The 18,451-nt window shown below is 44.6% G+C and overlaps 1 protein-coding gene across 1 annotated transcript in view; it reads left to right on the top strand.

Annotated features, from left to right (window-relative positions):
• Positions 1-4,306, top strand: part of ADAM19 (ADAM metallopeptidase domain 19) — a 69,886-nt gene extending 65,580 nt beyond the window's left edge. Inside the window, exons 21-22 of the mRNA XM_073649874.1 lie at positions 486-683; positions 1,857-4,306. Coding sequence (XP_073505975.1) covers positions 486-683; positions 1,857-1,928 — 270 coding nt within the window. The 3' untranslated portion in view covers positions 1,929-4,306. The remainder of the gene's footprint in view (positions 1-485; positions 684-1,856) is intronic.
• Positions 4,307-18,451: the final 14,145 nt, after the last annotated feature.

Raw genomic sequence — 18,451 nt, forward strand, 5'->3', positions numbered from 1 at the left:
GGATCTCGAAAGACCTCAGAGCATAATAAGTGTATTTTTGGAGCATCTTTGCAGTGGCAGGGTGTATGCCGGACCTCCCCTTAGAGAATGAATGAAGCGGAGGTCACTGCTCCATTGTAAATGATGGAGATAAAGGTGCTCCCTTTTGCCAATTGGGGCCGATCCCAGCGGTCAGACCTCCACCAATCTATCCGATGGATAGGTGATAAATGATCCTCAATGGAGAACCCCTTTAAAATCCTATTCACATGGTGCTAAAAAAAATGTGCAAATATTTTATGACAAAGGTCTACATGCGGTAAATTTGCTCCAAAATCCGTGACGTCTGGACACTTTCTTGAGATTGTGGTCACACTTGTCGTGTAGAAGTATGGTAGTATCATAGCATGACGCTTCTATTGCAAGGTGTGAACAAGCCCTAGGCAGTGTCCTTCACCTTCAGCTTTGATGTTTCTAACAATGGAAAATATGATGACTTTTTGCAGTGCCCGAAGAGCCCAAACAGCTTGCAGTCCAGTAACAGGACCGAAGAAGGACGGTGGTCATCCAGGTACCAGCCCAGCCACCATCCAGTCAACAACAAGCAGCCAGAGGGTGTAACGATAAAAAATACTCATCAAATGAGAATTTCTCCACCAAGCAGACCACCGCCACCACCACCACCAACTCATCCACCCGCCAAGGTAAAGACGATGTCTAAGGTGCCGAGTTATTCTGTACAGATGTTGAATCGCTCATCAAGTTAATGCAAGATAGGTTTCAATAAGTTCTTCCAAGAACTGCGCCACACCTGTACTCAGGTAGAATCTGGCATTGCACCTTGTCTCTATTCATTTCAACGCAGATTAGCTGCAATAATAGACACCGTCTGTGATCAGGGGTGATGCTATTTCCGAAACATAGCAGCCATCTTTTCTAATCCTCAGTTACGTCTTAACCCCTTCCCGACAGGGCGATTTTTCAGATTTTACTTTTTGTTTTTTTTCCTCCACTTCTTCCAAGAGCCATAACTTTTTTATCTTTCCGTCGAAAAAGCCATATAAGGGCTTGTTTGTTTTTTTGCAGGATGAGTTGTACTTTTAGAATGACATCATTTATTTTATCATGTGATGGAATTTTTTTCCCGCTTTCTAGTACAGATGTGGTGAAATTGCAAAAAAAAAAAAAAAAAAAAAAAAGACTTTTTTTTTTTACATTTTTTTTTATTTACCATGTTCACGAAATGGTAAAAATGACCAGGTCGGTACGAGTATGCAGATACCAAACATGTATAGGTTAATTTGCTGTGTATAGCGAAAAACACAGTCTCCTATGAACCCCAGTCATGGGCTGGCTTTCACAGGAGAACAGTCATGATAGTCACGGGGATCTTTAGTGGACCCCAGGCCATTATGGCAACCCATCGGTGCCTCACGATCGCATCACAGGTGCATCGATGGGCGCACATAGAATGAAGTGGCCCCCTGCTGGCACGCAATTAATGCCGCTGTCAGCTCAGCTCCACCTGCGGTTGTTAGAGGCAGATGATGGCTGAATAACACAGCCATCATCTGCCGGGAAATATGTGGGATTGGCTGGCTTGCGAGCACACATCAAAGTCAGGGAGCTGTCAGTGAGGGGTTATATGAATGCACCATGTCAATGTATTGGATTGGTCGCAGATTTTTCCCATTGAATTCAATCGGGAAGTTACAATCTGCAACAAACCCCAACTTCTGCTGATTATCCGTGGATTATTCCACAGCAAATCTATAAAATCTGCCTTGTAGATTTCTTTGACCTTCAAGTTTATTAAGAAAATTGCCAAATAAATTATTTTTTTTGTGACTGATCTGAACGTTGTCTTGATTTTATAGGCATTTCAGCCCCCTAGAAAAACTCCCCCTCCCGTGCCCCCGACCAGGACGCGACTGACGGCCAAGGACTGAGGAGGAATTGCCTGTAGATGGTCTCTGATGGGTCTCATGTCTTGGAAGCCATAGAAATTAAATGGCAATGTAAGACGAGATTCCAAGATCTTTCACATCTATGAAAATGTCCTCAGAACTGGAAATATGTGAGAAAAAGTAGTGTATTTGGAAGCAGGGATAATTTTTGGACTTCCTGTTAGTAATGCCATTGAAGAACATTGCAGTCAGCCTCTTCCTCTATGTTAAATGGCTGATAACAGGGAACAATAGACTGTAGAAGGTTCTTTTAATATAGAGATGCTACCATCCAGAGAAGATTGTAGTGAAAGAGAATAAGTATAGATTATCTCAGGCAATAAAATCTGATTTCTGTACATACATATTCTACACCGCGCTACCATGTGGTCACTCCACCTAAATTTCCGAATAATAGTAAGAAAGTCTATTTTTTTAATTGCCATTTTGAAGTTTATACAGATTTAATTTACATAAATAGTTATTTATTATCCTCTACCGATCCTGATTTACAGCCTGTGCTATGGGCCGGAGCTGCATTCACAATTCTGCTGGCTTTCATGTAAAGCAGATGAGAGATTGCCTGAGCTTCTATATCAGGGTGGTCTGTGGTGCCCTACATTGTAGGAAAGTCATGCAAAGACCTCACATTACAGGAGCTTTCCTCACCTCTCATTCTACATCCATAGACATTAATATGGAGCTCCCGCTCTTCTGGGAAGACTTTCTACACAATTTTGCAGGTGTTTGTGGGAATTTTTTCCCCATTCATCCAGAAAAGCATCTGTGAGGTCAGATGCTGATGTTGGAGGAGAGGCTGGGGTCACAATCTCTTATCTAGAGCATCCCAAAGGTGTTGGATGGGGTTGAGATCCAGGCTCTGAGCTGCCGGTCAAGTTCTTCCATCACCCTCCCCTGACCATGTCTTTAAGGACCTTGTGCTCTGGGCACAATCATGAAGGACAGAAGATTGGGCTTTCTCCAAACTGTTCTCACAAAACTGGATGCTAAAATTGTCTAAAATATTTAGACTAAGTATTAAGATTCTCTTTTACTGGAAATAAGGGCCCAAGTCCAACCCTTGAGAACTAAGCCTTAGCATTATCCCTCCTCCACCAAACTGTACAGCGGGCACAAGGCAGTCAGGCGGGTAACGTTCTCCTGGTATTCACCAAACTCAGACTCCTCCATCAGATGCCAGATAGAGAAGTGTGATCAATAACTGTACAGAGCACGTTTCCTCCAGAGTCCAGTGGTGGCGGCTTTACACCACTCCATCCGACGCTCGAAATTGTGCTCGGTGATGTAAGGCTGCATGTAGCTGCTGGGGCACAGTATTTGTGATGATGTTAATACCAGAGGAGGTCTGGACTCTGCAGTATGGAGTCAGCAGAGCATTGGTGACTTTTCTGCCCTCTGCCCCTCAGCACTCAGCCCCCCACTCTGTAACTTTACAGGGTCTCCACTTTGTGACTGAGTTGCTGCGGTTCCATCCTCTTCTCAACAATATCACTCACAGGTGATGGGGGAGGATTTAGGAGGGATGCAATGTCTGACAACCATTCTGTCACATGTTAGTAAAGGCAGATGGCATGGCGAGGGTCCAGATGTTATACTCTAGGGGGAGAAGGGATGGATGTTATACACCGGTGGGTGAGGGGTAGGATGTTATACAACGGGGAGTGAGGGGCCGGATGTTAGACAGCGGGGGGTGATGGACTAAATGTTATACACCGAGGACCGAGGGGCCGGATGTTGTACACCGGGGTGGCGAGGTGCTGGATGTCATACATGGGGTGCGTGGGGCTGGATGTTATACAACGGGGAGTGAGGGGCCGGATGTTATACACCGGGGGACGAGGGGACGGATGTTATACAACGGGGGACGAGGGGCCGGATGTTATACACCGGGGGGCGAGGGGACAGATGTTATACACCGGGGGGCGAGGGGACAGATGTTATACACCGGGGAGGTGAGGGGACAGATGTTATACACCGGGGGGCGAGGGGCCGGATGTTATACACCGGGGAGGTGAGGGGACAGATGTTATACACCAGGGGACGAGGGGATGGATGTTATACAACGGGGGATGAGGGGAAGGATGTTATACACCGGGGGGGCGAGGGGCCGGATGTTATACACCAGGGGTCGAGGGGCCGGATGTTATACAACAGGCAGCGAGGGGCCGGATGTTATACACCTTGATCCGAGGGGACAGATGTTATACATGGGGGTCGTGGGGCTGGATGTTATACAACGGGGAGCAAGGGGACGGATGTTATACACCGGGGGGCAAGAGGTCGGATGTTATACACGTGGGACCAAGGGGCTGAATGAGAAACTTGAATGCAATGATTAAGACGTTTGTCCCAATCCTTTTCAGTGTATAATTCAGGCTGTTACTGAGGATCAGTAGAAGATAAGTCGTGTAGTTACGAATCTGTCAGCCTTTTATGTAGATTAATTCTATGTAAACTATAACCTTACCTCGCATACATGGCTGCCATTGTACTGTATGGAAAAGATACACAGGTGGGAGAGCAAACCTCAGCTGATCAGGAGCTTAAAGAGGAGAAGCTTAATATGAGCTAATACTATTGTCATCCATAGAATAGATGGGAGATGTGGTCAGCTAACCAAAGAAGGTACACAATACAATATATAGTTATATGTATAGAGGGAGTATAGTCCAGGTTACCTTCCTATGTAAATGCTGGAAATATTATGATACTGCGAAAACAAATGTTGCAATTGACAAATCGCTCATGTGCAATCGCTCAGTGCAAACGTCTTTTATCATGTTTTCAGTATTTATGGATCCCTTATATTACACAATGATCTGTAAGCAAAACTTTACAGTATGTTTTACATAGTTTTAAGATGAGAAATATCTGTGATTTGGGGGGGATTTTTTTGCACAAGGTTTAGACCCTGGTGGTCAATTTATACTTTTTTTTTTTTTTTTGTTATTTTTATTGTTATTTGACTGTGTCATACAATGTGACAGAGCTGGGCCTCTCAGCAGCCAGAAGCGGTGCTAGTAGTGTTACCTACATTTTTCGGGTCTGTTCACACATATGTTCTGTATATATTTTATGCAGTTTGCACTATTGTCACAATATGGCCCTTATGTGTAAAAACTAGTGCAAAGTCGGAGTGGTGACCGAAAGCAAAAAAAAAATCAGGTTCAAGATCTTAAGCATGTTGGAAAAGGATTATCATTGCTTGTTGGGCCCAGTGGAGAAACCCCTCTAAGAATTGGCTCCTACATTTGGCCACTTCTTTTGTTGTGTCTTCCAAATATGACCTATTGATAAAATTACATTTTTATGGTACACGTATGGAAATAAAATACATATTTAAGATTTTTTTTTATTTAGCATATTGTTATCTATAATAATAAAAAAAATCCTGAAATCTTGCAGTTTTCTCCTATGACTACTGAGCCTCATAATAAAATTTCCCGTTCTATAGAGATTACTTTTCAGCTGTCATCTGATTATTAGCCCAGACACAATTACAGTAACAGGTTAATGCGTTAGATAGATCACATACGATCCGCTGCTTACAATAGGGGATGGTATCCGATCACCTCCCCTGTCTCTGTGCAATGACCTCTGCGCAGGATACAGAGCATTCCCACAATTAACATTTCAGAAAATGGTTTCCTATGGTTTCCTTGCTGTAAAGCAAGTTTCTAATTGCTGTTAACAGTAAAGATGGTCTAGCCCATAATTATGAATAAAAATAGAATTAAATATCTAGAACTATAAACTAAAAATAAATAAAAATAAAATATGTATAACCATTTGGTTTCAAGTAGTAAAAAATACTATAATATAATATTAATCATATCAGAATTATTGTCTTGATATTAAGATTATAATCTCCTAAAGGTATGTAATCACAGATCTTGAAGAACATCCGAGCCTCCGATAAAAACACCAGTAAGGCTTTATTCCCCGTACGCATATGGCGGCACTGTCCCGACGTGCCATAAAAATGTCCTAGTTCAACTAGTTTCACCTGTAGAAGATATGTAGCCAAAACCTCCTTTGAAAAATCATGGTAATTCGAGATAAACGTCCTCTGTTTTGACAACTTGCACCTTAGCTTAAAGGGGTATTCCGATCTCTAAGATCCTATCCTAATATGCAGTAGGTGTAATAATATTATTAGCAAATACCTCCAATTAGAAATGTAGTATAGTTCTTCTGATTCGCTATGTCTTTCCTCATGTGCAGGTCCTTAGGTATCCATGGTTACGACACTAGCAACTAGCTGTCACTTTATCAGTGGTCGTAACCATGGATACCTAAGGTTCTGCAATGCCTGAGCATGAGGAAAGAGACATAGCGAATCAGAAAAACTATACTATATTTCTAATTGAAGGTATTTGCTAATATTATTATTACACCTACTACATATTGAGATAGGATCTTGGAGATGGGAATACCCCTTTAAAGAAACTGCTATGTAAACATTAACTGTATAGTATAAGACCCCCAGCAGAAATCATCCAATACCTGTACGGACACCTTCAATTATGACATTGCGGAAAGTGAAATATTGGCGGTCTCATCTAAACTTTCAGCTGTAAATTGCACAATTGTATTTTTTTACTCCATGTTTTCCTTCCTCTCAAGCAACTGATTTATTTTGCACATATTCTCCGCAATTTATGGGACACTTTCTACACACGTGTAATATGTGACAAAACAGCTCTGTTGTGGCAAATTTAGCTGGAAATTTAATAAAGATATTTAACAAATTAAAGAATTTGGTTTCCTCCTTTTTTTTCTATTTATTGTCCTACATTAGAGGTTGTCTGGCCTTGTGATACTGATGACCTATCCTAAGAATATCAGATTGGTGGAGGCCAGAAACCTGTTAAATGTCAGCTGGGAGATTTCAGAGAAAATAACTGCAGAAAGTACTGAAATTGTACTCCAGAATTGGGGTAAAGTTATTATCTCTGATGAAGCCCCCTTCAGACTTTTTGGGACATTAGGAAGAATGATTGTCGTGAGAAGAAAAAGGTGAGCGCTACCATGAGTCCTGTGTCCTGCCGACAGTAAAGCATGCCGCGAGACCCTCTGTGTGTGGGGGCTTTTCATTCATGAAGGAGGCTCAATTACAATTTTGTCTAAGAACACAGCCATGAATAAAGAATGGGATCTAAACATCCTCCAAGAGCAACTTCTCCCAACTATCTAAGATTGGCAATGAGCAAAGCCTTTTTGACCATGTTGATCACCCTCACCGTCAAAAGGTTTTTTCGAAGTTACGGATTAGTTATTAGAAAAATCTTTTTGACAGTGAGGGTGATCAATCAGTGGAACAGGCGGCCACGAGAGCTGGTAGGTTCTCCTTCAATGGACGTCTTTAAACAGAGGCTGGACAGATATCTGTCTGAGATGGTTTAGTGAATCATGCATTGAGCAGGGGGTTGGACACGATGACCCTGGAGGTCCCTTCCAACTCTAACATTCTAGTATTCTATGGTGCTTGCAGATCTCCTCTACTGGTGTCCTAGGTCCTCAACTTGAGTTGTATGTACCTGTGTCCGATTTTCTCTACTGACCCAAGCACAAACTGGTAGTGAGGGTGACCATTGAGTGGAACAGGCTGCCACATGAGGTGGTGAGTTCTCCTTCAATGGAAGTCTTCAAACATCTGTCTGAGATGGTTTAGTGAATCCTGCATTGAGCAGGGGATTGGACACGATGACCCTGGAGGTCCCTTCCAACTCTAACATTCTAGGCTTCTATGACTATGTCATTAGGCATAAGTGATAACTAAGTGGCTCGGTGAACAAAACATTGACATTTTGGGTCCATGGCTAGGAAACTCCCCAGGAATGTATCTTATTGAGAACCTGTGGTCAGTCCTCCAAAAAGAAGATGGACATACAAAAACACAGCAATTGTGATAAACTCCAAGCAGTGATGAGACAAGAATTGGCGGTCATCAGTCAGGATTTGGCCCAGAAGCTGATATTCAGATGCCGGGGAGAAGAGCAGAAGTCTTGAAGAATAAGGGTCAACACTGTAAATAGTGAGGGCCCGATTCATCAAAGCTTTCGCGTCAGAATTCCAGCGTAATAGCTTTGAAAAGTCGCAACAATAAGGTGCAAGTCGGAGTTGTGCCAATATTTTACGACTTTTGCCGTTTTCACGCCAGTTTCTCTCACTTCCGACAAAATGGAAGGGGGGAATGTTGCAGCACCCATCGTTGGCCTCATGTCTTGATTGTGGAGTGCCGTAGGGTTGCAAGGCAGCTGGGAACCTCTGATCCACCTTTTCCCAAAATAAAGAAATTAAAAAAGGCATATTTGGTATCTCTATGTCTGTTAAATTATAAAATTATAAAACCCAGAGGGTAAACACTGTTTGGGCTTTGTTCACACATCAGTATTGAGTGATCAGTATTGGTTTACCAAATCCAGGAGTGTCTCCAAAACACAGAGCAATTATCAATCTTTCAATTATAGTTTTTCTCTGCAAGTTTCTCTCCTTGTTTTGACATGCAAACTCTGATGAAAATTACTGACCAAATACTGATGTGTGAATAACCCTTTAAGGAAAAAAAATTAAAACGCCTTTATTGTGTTTTTTCGGTCTCTTCAAAAAATTCCAAGCATTGTGTGTAACCCAAAAAAGTTTCAATAAAAACTACAGCTCGCCATGCAATAAAACAAGTCCTCGCACACCTCCATTGACCGAAAAATAAATGTTTCAGGCCTCAGAAAAAGGTGATTTTCTCCACAAATTGAACCATAAGAAAAGAAAAAAAAAGGCAGAAATGCATTTTTTCACCCCACTTTCCATTTTTTTTCCTATTTTTCTATTTTGTATTTTAGATAGTAGGGTAATTTATAACTACAGCTTGTACTACAAAAAACAAGTACTCGTACAGCTATGTTGCTGGAAAATTAATAAAGTAATGGCTCTTCAAAGAAAACGAGGGAAAAATGAATGCGTAAAAATGAAAATTGGCCTCGTTATAAATGGATCAGAAAGACGTGTACCATATCTTAGGGCTCTTTCAGACATCCGTGACCATCGGTCCGATCTCAGGTCGCAATGCACGGACCGGCGGCGCGTCTCCCGACCCGAGCGTGACAGCTTCATATATTTCTATAAGGCTTGGTTTGGGAGACGAGCCGTCAGTCCGTGCATTGCGACCTGAGATCAGAGCGATGATCACGGACGTCTGAAAGAACCCTAAGGATGATAAAAGTCTGGTGTACAGGATTATTTGTTCATGACTCGTGTCAGATAACCCACAAATACCTTAATATACTAAAAAAGAATAAATGTTATTAGAATACAATACATAGGATACATATACGTATATATATTATATACACACACACATATATATATATATACGGTATATAACACACATATCTGTTAGTAGAAAGTACATACACGTACAGGCATACACAACACACAAACACATTTTCAGCCGATCGACTGCAGCCTTCTCTATTCTGTAAGAGCAGAAGTCTAACCAATCAGGTCCCTGCTTTAATATTAAACATACCGTGACAGAGAGGGGCCAGAAGATCGTGGCATCTTAAAAAAAAAAAAAAAAAAGTACAGTTTTTTTCCTTGCTAACAGTGCAAGGGTTAATCTGTTCAGTTGAAGCTCCTGGAGTCTTCCTATCTGGATTCTCTCAGCTGTTCAGTATTGGCCACTCCCCTCTGCTATATATGCTCGCCATTGGCATAGGGATTGCCAGTGCCAGTTCTTACTGCCTGGTTCGGGAGTTGGAGGTGTAGTTCGTGGTTGGAGTTGGCGTTGGGAGATTTGTTCAGGAGATTGTTGCTTGGAGTTTTGTTTGTGTGCACATCCTCATCCTTTCCTAGTTGGTTTCTTCTTCCTTTTACTCCCCTGTGGGACTGCAGGTAACATCTACTACATTATCTATAAACAAAGTTATCACGGTGTTATATGTGGTGTTACATGGGACTGCCGCTAACATCTACTACATTATCTATACACAGAGAGTTATCACGGTGTTATATGAGGTGTTACATGGGGCTGCAGGTAACATCTACTACATTATCTATACGCAGAGAGTTATGACGGTGTTATATGTGGTGTTACATGGGGCTGCAGGTAACATCTACTACATTATCTATGCGCAGAGAGTTATCACAGTGTTATATGTGGTGTTACATGGGGCTGCAGGTAACATCTACTACATTATCTATACGCAGAGAGTTATCACGGTGTTATATGTGGTGTTACATGGGACTGCAGGTAACATCTACTACATTATCTATACGCAGAGAGTTATCACGGTGTTATATGTGGTGTTACATGGGACTGCAGGTAACATCTACTACATTATCGATACACAGAGTTATCACGGTGTTATATGTGGTGTTAGAGTGAGCGTTTTGCTCGTTCGTCAGGTGATAATCAACCTTTTAAAACGGCCTGATTATTGGGAAACGAGCGCTCCTAGGACCCATATTCATACTGTGTAAATCCCTTTTTAGCCACATAATGTAAATAGCTCAGGTTTGGATGGATCTTCTGTGGAGTGTTGGCGCCATCTAGTCACTAATTTGAAGTACTACATAGAAATGGAAAGTGTGTCGGCTCATCCTGTAGTCTTATGTCTTCACCCTATACAACAATAATGACATCTTTACCCCCACACAATAATTCCACGTTTGCCCCCACACAAAAGCAATTTCCACCTTTTTGCCTTCACGGACTAGTATATCACACTAATATTTCCCTCTTTGTTACCTCTGATGCTCCGATTTTCAATAATAATAAAAAAAAAACTAAACTCATCTCATCCTGATTTCAGGACAAACGGCATGACCCCCCCCTACTTTTTCTCCCTGTAGCCAATGGTCAGACGCAGGTGGCGCAATACTGTAGCATCACTGCAATGCCTGTTTTCATTTCAGAGTACTGCACTCTGGTAGGTCGCAGGCCTTAAGCAGCCTGTCACTTAGCAGAACTGGAGATGCCGTAGGGAGCTGAATTATGAAAAAGCACATACAGTTAAAAGCGGTGTCTACAGGGGTCCAAATGGGCCCCCTTTTCCTCTAGGTCCGGTCACATTGCCTGCATGCTTGATCATTGCACCCCCTGCTTGTGTGTGAGGAATTGTGATAGGAGAGTAGGCGTGAAATGTACAAATGGCTAGACAAGAGCTAATGCAGGGGACTGCTGCCAAAAAGAGGTGACCAGGAGAAGGATCATAACCAGCGTTGTGGCTGTGTGCTGTCCTGTGAAGGAGATAAAGAAGTTGTTTTAGTGTGAAGGAAGTGCTGCTGAAGTGTTTGCCAGCAGAAAGCCTCAAGTAAGAGCAGGATGTTGCCAGTGACGGTTCTTTGCTATAATCCAACTTTCTACTTCCGGCTTGTTTACTTTTTAAAGAAACATTGTAATTATCAAGTTCTTATCTTCTTAGTTACTGTTGCTGAGTCCATCTGCATTGCTTTTGTCAAATTTGAGTGGACAAACCATTCTGTCTTATGAGGGCCAATATTTACATATTATTTATAGGGCCAACACACACACTTACATGCTGTGCAAGAACTACCATCTGCCGGCCAGTAGGGTTAAATCTGTTTAGCACCATCAGACCTCCAAATCTCCTGCATAAATATGAAGCTACGTGACAAAATTCTGGCACCCTGCAGCCATCACAAGAGTCTTTTAACTGTTTACGAATTCATTGTTTAGCTCAGTGTGTAAATCACATGCAGATAATTCTAAAGTGCCCTCTAGTGGTGGCTCCTGGAAGTTAAAGGGAATCTGTCACCAGCTTTTTGGTGCAAAAAAAAAAAAAAAGAAAACAAAAAACAAAAAGTACTATAAAAAAAATTAACTTTTATTTCTTTACATTAAAAGAAAACCTGATAGGCACAGTTATTAATACTGACTATTGTTTCAAAGAATAAAGATAGATGGGGAGTTTATTTATACAATGATAAATAATCTGAAAGAAGATCTAAATAGTGTAGAAAATATAAAAATAATTTTAAAAAGTCTAATACATACTGGCACACGGAGGTGCGGGAAGGGTGGACCCCATAATAAACACACCCCATTAGATCCCTGCCTGACCGCATGCAATCCTAATAAATATACAGTATATTATATATATATATATATATGTATATATAGCGCCATTAATTCATTAATTCCCTACACAAAGCCAATGAGAGCACAAAGAGCTATAGTCTAAATTGTAAAAGAAAAAAAGTATTTTATTTATGTATTTTTAGCAAAAAAAAAAAAAAAAATATATATATATATATATATATATATATATATATATATATATATATATATACAGTGCCTACAAGTAGTATTCAACCCCCTGCAGATTTAGCTGGTTGACACATGCGGAATTAACTTGGCATTGTGACATTTGTACTGTAGATCAGCCTGGAAGTGGGAAATGCACTGCAGCAAATTTTTTTTTTGTTTTTTTTTATTTTTTTTTTTTAAAACGTTAAAAGTTAATTCAGAGTGTCATTTATTATTCAACCCCTCAAACCACAAGAATTCTGTTTGGTCCCCCTAAAGTATTAAGAAGTAGTTCAGGCACCAAGAATAATGAGCTTCACATGTGTGGATTAAAGATCTCTTTTGCCAGCCTTTTCTGACTATTTAAGACCCTCCCCAAACTTGTGAACAGCACTCAGACATGGTCAACATGGGAAAGACAAAGGAGCATTCCAAGGCCATCAGAGACAAGATCGTGGAGGGTCACAAGGCTGGCAAGGGGTACAAAACCCTTTCCAAGGAGTTGGGCCTACCTGTCTCCACTGTTGGGAGCATCATCCGTAAGTGGAAGGCTTATGGAACTACTGTTAGCCTTCTACGGCCTGGCAGCCTTTGAAAGTGTCCTCCCGTGCCGAGGCCAGGCTTGTCCGAAGAGTCAAGGCTAACCCAAGGACAACAAGGAAGGAGCTCCGGGAAGATCTCATGGCAGTGGGGACATTAGTTTCAGTCAATACCATAAGTAACGTACTCCACCGCAATGGTCTCCGTTCCAGACGAGCCTGTATGGTACCTTTACTTTCAAAGCGTCATGTCAAGGCTCGTCTACAGTTTGCTCATGATCACTTGGAGGACTCTGAGACAGACTGGTTCAAGGTTCTATGGTCTGATGAGACCAAGATCGAGATCTTTGGTGCCAACCACACACGTGACGTTTGGAGACTGGATGGCACTGCATACGACCCCAAGAATACCATCCCTACAGTCAAGCATGGTGGTGGCAGCATCATGCTGTGGGGCTGTTTCTCAGCCAAGGGGCCTGGCCATCTGGTCCGCATCCATGGGAAGATGGATAGCACGGCCTACCTGGAGATTTTGGCCAAGAACCTCCGCTCCTCCATCAAGGATCTTAAGATGGGTCGTAATTTCATCTTCCAACAAGACAACGACCCAAAGCACACAGCCAAGAAAACCAAGGCCTGGTTCAAGAGGGAAAAAGTCAAGGTGTTGGAGTGGCCTAGTCAGTCTCCTGACCTTAACCCAATTGAAAACTTGTGGAAGGAGCTCAAGAATAAAGTCCACATGAGACACCCAAAGAACCTAGATAACTTGGAGAAGATCTGCATGGAGGAGTGGGCCAAGATAACTCCACAGACCTGTGCCGGCCTGATCAGGTCTTATAAAAGACGATTATTAGCTGTAATTGCAAACAAGGGTTATTCCACAAAATATTAAACATAGGGGTTGTATAATAATTGACCCACACTTTTATGTTTAAAATTTAATAAAATTCAACTGAGCAACATAACTTTTTGGTTTGTAAGATTTATGCTTCTGTTCATAAAACCTACTCTCGTTTGCAGTTTGAAGGCTCTAACTTATTTGCATCTTATCAAACCAGCTAAATCTGCAGGGGGTTGAATACTACTTGTAGGCACTGTATAACCATAAATGATAATGAATTTACAGGGACATGATAATCCTAGAGATCGTATAAATAAATTCAGACTTATTACTTTATTATTTGATTATTTTATGTAACGGAAATATAATCGTGAATCATTAATCACCTATAATATTAGATCATGATAAGAAGAATGTAATGAGGATCTTAGGAATATACAATAGTGGCAAGTGGTAGAGATGGCAGTCAATAAAAAGGGTCTATTATTTCTAATGACATTATAGTATAAGTAATACTGCACCATCCACACCCAAGGTAAAAAAGAGCCTCAACGCGTTTCGCTGTATACGCAGCTTTGTCAGGTGGCTTTTTTTCCTTTTTGTGTGGACGGTGCAGTATTACTTATACTATCATGTCAGCGAATGGAGTTGAGATTTTGTCAGAATTACTGGTGGCCTCAATGCTGATAAATACAGGCAGATAACTACCCATCATTCAATACCATCAGGGAGGCATTGGAGTAGTTCCAAATTTATTCTGCAGCAGGACAACGTTTCCAAACATCCAGTCGATAAGAACCATCTTCAGCGTAAAGAAGACAAGAGTCCTGGAAGTGATGCTATTGTTATGATCTGCTACAGGGACTAAGGAAAGACAGGAGAACTGTCCCTACAATAGAACTAAACTCGATCCCTACGATGTAACGGGGAACCTGATCCTGCGATCAGACCCGCTAAAGTCCTCGGCTAGTCTGAACGAAGACCTATAGATGTGAGGGAGGGATCCCTACAAGAACTAGGGACTGGGATAAGTTGGACACCTCCTAGCAGAAATAGTAGCAGTCAAAGACAAACACACAACAAAAAGCATAGAGGTCAGAAGACCTAGCAAAACTAACAGAGAACGGCAACAGAGCACCAAGCTAGCTCAAGAGTAGTAAATACAATGAAGTCCAGCAAGACCAGGAGGGCGGAGCCGGATTAAATAGGCAAAAATGGTCATGTGACCAGCAAACTAAAAAAAAACTAACAGGAGAGTTCTAACAGTACCCCCTCTTCTAAGAGGATCCTCCGGATCCCCTAGGCCCATGCTTACCAGGAAACCTCCTGTGAAACGCTCTGACAAGTCTGGAAGCAGAAACATCATCCGCCCTCACCCATAAGTTATCCTCAGGTCCGAAACCCTTCCAAGCGACGAGATACTGCAAACTCCCTCTATACCGTCTAGAATTTAGGATGCGGGAAATTTCATATTCCCCGTCCTCCACCACCGGAGGAACAGTGGCAGAGGCGCCACCATCAGACACATCAGCTTTTTTCAACAGAGAAACATGAAACACCGGGTTAATCTTCCAGGACGTAGGAACCTCCAACCTAACAGCAGATTGGTTAACTATCTGAAGCACCTTAAAGGGCCCTACAAACTTGGGACCCAATTTTTTAGAAGGAATCCTCAATTGCAGATTCTTAGAGGACAACCAAACCAGGTCACCAACAGCAAACAAAACCTCTTGCCGTTTCCTATCAAAGTACCTCTTAGATTTTTTGTTAGCCTCCTGAAGATTACCACGCACATCCGTCCAAACTCTCTCCAAATCACCGGAAAAACTCTCCTCCTCAGGTACAGCCGAAACCAATTTGGAGAATGACCCAAAAGACCGATGTCTCCCAGAACAACAAAAAAAAGGCGAACACCCAGCAGAAGAGGATGTATGGTTGTGACGCGCCCCTGGGCCTGTGTCGCGCTGCGTTGCGCACGCGGGAGCTTACCCGGAGCCGGATCTGTTTAGGGTTGTAGTCTCGTGGCGGTGACCCGGTCCGTGCCCAGGGAGTCAAACTGGACGGCAGTCTGTTAGCGGTAGAAAATGGTTGATGACTACGCCACCCGTTGAATGCAGCCAGGGGGCTGCTGCTGCAGGGCAGACCGCTGAGGCCGGTGGAAGGATGGTGCAGCGTGATAGTATAACCCCCAACGGGAGGGGTATGGCCTCAGGGCAGCCGACGTGGATGATGGGGGTAGCAGGAACCACTCAGAGACGGTATGGTAGCGTTCAGGGTCTTTACTGGTAACAACGATAGACCCTCCCGGAGTACTTGCTAGCGAACGGGGCCTGGTCAGTCCTTGAGCAGATGGGATCTCCCCTGGCCAGGCGTAGTTGTAGGCCTCCCAAGCTGACTGTACTCTTCTGGCTACCTTGCTAGAAGCTGATGTAAGTAGCCCACGTCCCTGAGTGTACCGTGTGGTGCTCACCCGTATGGCCGGTGACTCGGGGCCTTCTAATGGCTTCCGCTCCACGATGGCGGTGCTGGTCCCACGCGTGTGACCGGGCCTTCGGGCTTCTGGGCCAGGGGACCTGAAATCCCCTGCCTGACGGATTCTGCTGCTGGGTAGAAGTTAGTCCCCACAGCCTCGGACTCCGGGTCCGGTAAAGAATCTTCTTAGTCAGGGCGAGCTCTTTAGCTGCCAGCCCCTGACTCCTTGTGACTCTGCTGCTTCCTATGCTGCTCTTGTCTCTACTCTTCCTGGACTCCAGGCTCAGGCCCCAGGACAGGGCCTGCCTGTGGAGCAGAGCCCATAGAGCAGCTCTGCTCCCTGTCTTCTCCTCTCAGAACTCTCTACCCTGCCTCAGCCCCAGGTTTATATAGGGGAAGTCCTTCCCCTCCCAAGACTGGGCAGGAGGTGTGGCATGCACAGGATCCCTGACCAAAGGACCTCCCACCTGCTCTCAGACGTAATATCTCTATCACTGTGGCAACCAGACCCCTGGGGTGTCACATTCCCCCCTAGTGAAATTTAGTACTCCGGGACTAAACATATTTTTGTAACATAACAAAGTATAAACAATAACATTACAATAAAGAAACGCATAAAGCTGGTCACGGCGTGTCCGTAACCGGGTGCAGTCTTTGAAGAAAGCAAGGTGTCCATTTCACCAAAACAGGGAGACGTAACCAGGTAGGGGTCTGTCCTACCCCGAGTCCTTAACAGTCTTTTAGTCCATCCTGGGTTACGCTCCACTAACTGTACAAAGGATTCCCGGTAAATCCACCAAGGACTCCTATCAATAACTGGAAACACATAATATTTACAAGATATGGCCGCTCTCAGTCCTCGGCCAGTGGGGATAAGGATTGGCTGCTCACAGTCCTCAGCCTGTGGGGAGATGGGATGGCTGCTCACTGTCCTCAGCCTGGTTAAGGATAGGGGACACACGGGAACAGTTCACTCTTTTGTCCCAACGGGGAACATATTTTAAGCAGCAACAGTTTTTTTTTTTGTTTTTTTTTTTGGTACCCCTACGGGCAACTATATACAGTCTCTTCTCTACCGTACTCAACGACGGCGTCCTCCTGCTCCTTCTTGTGTGTAGGCTTCAGACCCGTCCGGGTCCTCTTGGCCTTCCTCGTATTGGTAGTACTGCAGCTCCTCCTCAGTCAGACGGTGTACATGGAGGGCGTACAGTCCTTTGGCACCCTTATGCCGGGTGAAGGTAACCACATCACCCGGATAGAGATCACGTCCGCGGTGCCCGTCCGGGCTGGCATGTTGTGCGAAAAGATCTGCGCCCAGGGGTGGCACTGTGGAGGTTGAGGGCGCCGTAGGGGCGGCAGCGCCCGGGGGTACTTGGCCTTGCGACCAGGCCGGGGGTGCTTTGGAAGTAGAGGGCACTGTTGGAACAGCGGCGCCCTGGTTCACTAGGCCTTGCGACCGGGCCTGGAGAGGGTCGCCGTTGATGACGCCCGGGGTCAGAGAGTGCGACTTTGGGCCTGGGCGCGGGCTGGTGGTGGTAGTGCCCAGGGCTGGAGGGCTTGGCCGCAGGGCTTGTTGCGGGGGCTGGAGCAGGTCGGTGTCTGCAGCGCCCGGAATCGGCGGCTCCACCAGGGGGCCCGGGAGCAGGCTGACGCTGGCAGCGTCCGGGACAGGGAGACTCCTCTTACCTGCTCCCGCGACCGCTCCTGCGTCACGCGTCTTCTCCCGGCGCTGGTCGGGGCCGGCGACGACTGGGGCACTGCCGATGCTGGGCAGCTTAGTCTGCTGCCGGTCCGCCATATTGCTGTCCGTTCCTGGTGTCCTCCTCCCCCCTAGTGGACCGTGGCCTACCTTCCGGAGATCCTCTTCCGTAGGCCGCGGCTCCGCAGTCAATCGTCGGGGTAGAGGACCTGGCGTCGCGCTCCTGTGACGTCGGCGTCTGCTGGGCTCCTTCCAGGACCTTACGCAACGTCCGGACGTGAGGCGGGGCTTCAGTTCTTGCGCGCTTTCGGAGTCCACGCCCCTCTTCTTCCCGCGCGGCGTCTCCAAGATGGCGCCGGATGGCGGGAAAACTCCTCGGATGGCGGGAAGAAGGCAGAAGATGGCGTCGGATGGCGGGAAAACTCCTCGGATGGCGGGAAGAAGGCAGAAGATGGCGCCGGATGGCGGGAAAACTCCACGGATGGCGGGAATCTTCACAGATGGCGGGAATCTTCACCACTGGTAAGTTTGAAAAGTCTCTTTTTCAGGCACGCAGTACCCGGTGGTTGCGGGCACGAAATCCTGCCGACTACGCCAAAGTTGACGCGCCCCTGGGCCTGTGTCGCGCTGCGTTGCGCACGCGGGAGCTTACCCGGAGCCGGATCTGTTTAGGGTTGTAGTCTC

Source organism: Phyllobates terribilis, unplaced genomic scaffold (genome assembly GCF_046119375.1).
Source record: "Phyllobates terribilis strain yellow unplaced genomic scaffold, ASM4611937v1 Scaffold_10__3_contigs__length_209671492, whole genome shotgun sequence".
NCBI lineage: Eukaryota > Metazoa > Chordata > Amphibia > Anura > Dendrobatidae > Phyllobates > Phyllobates terribilis.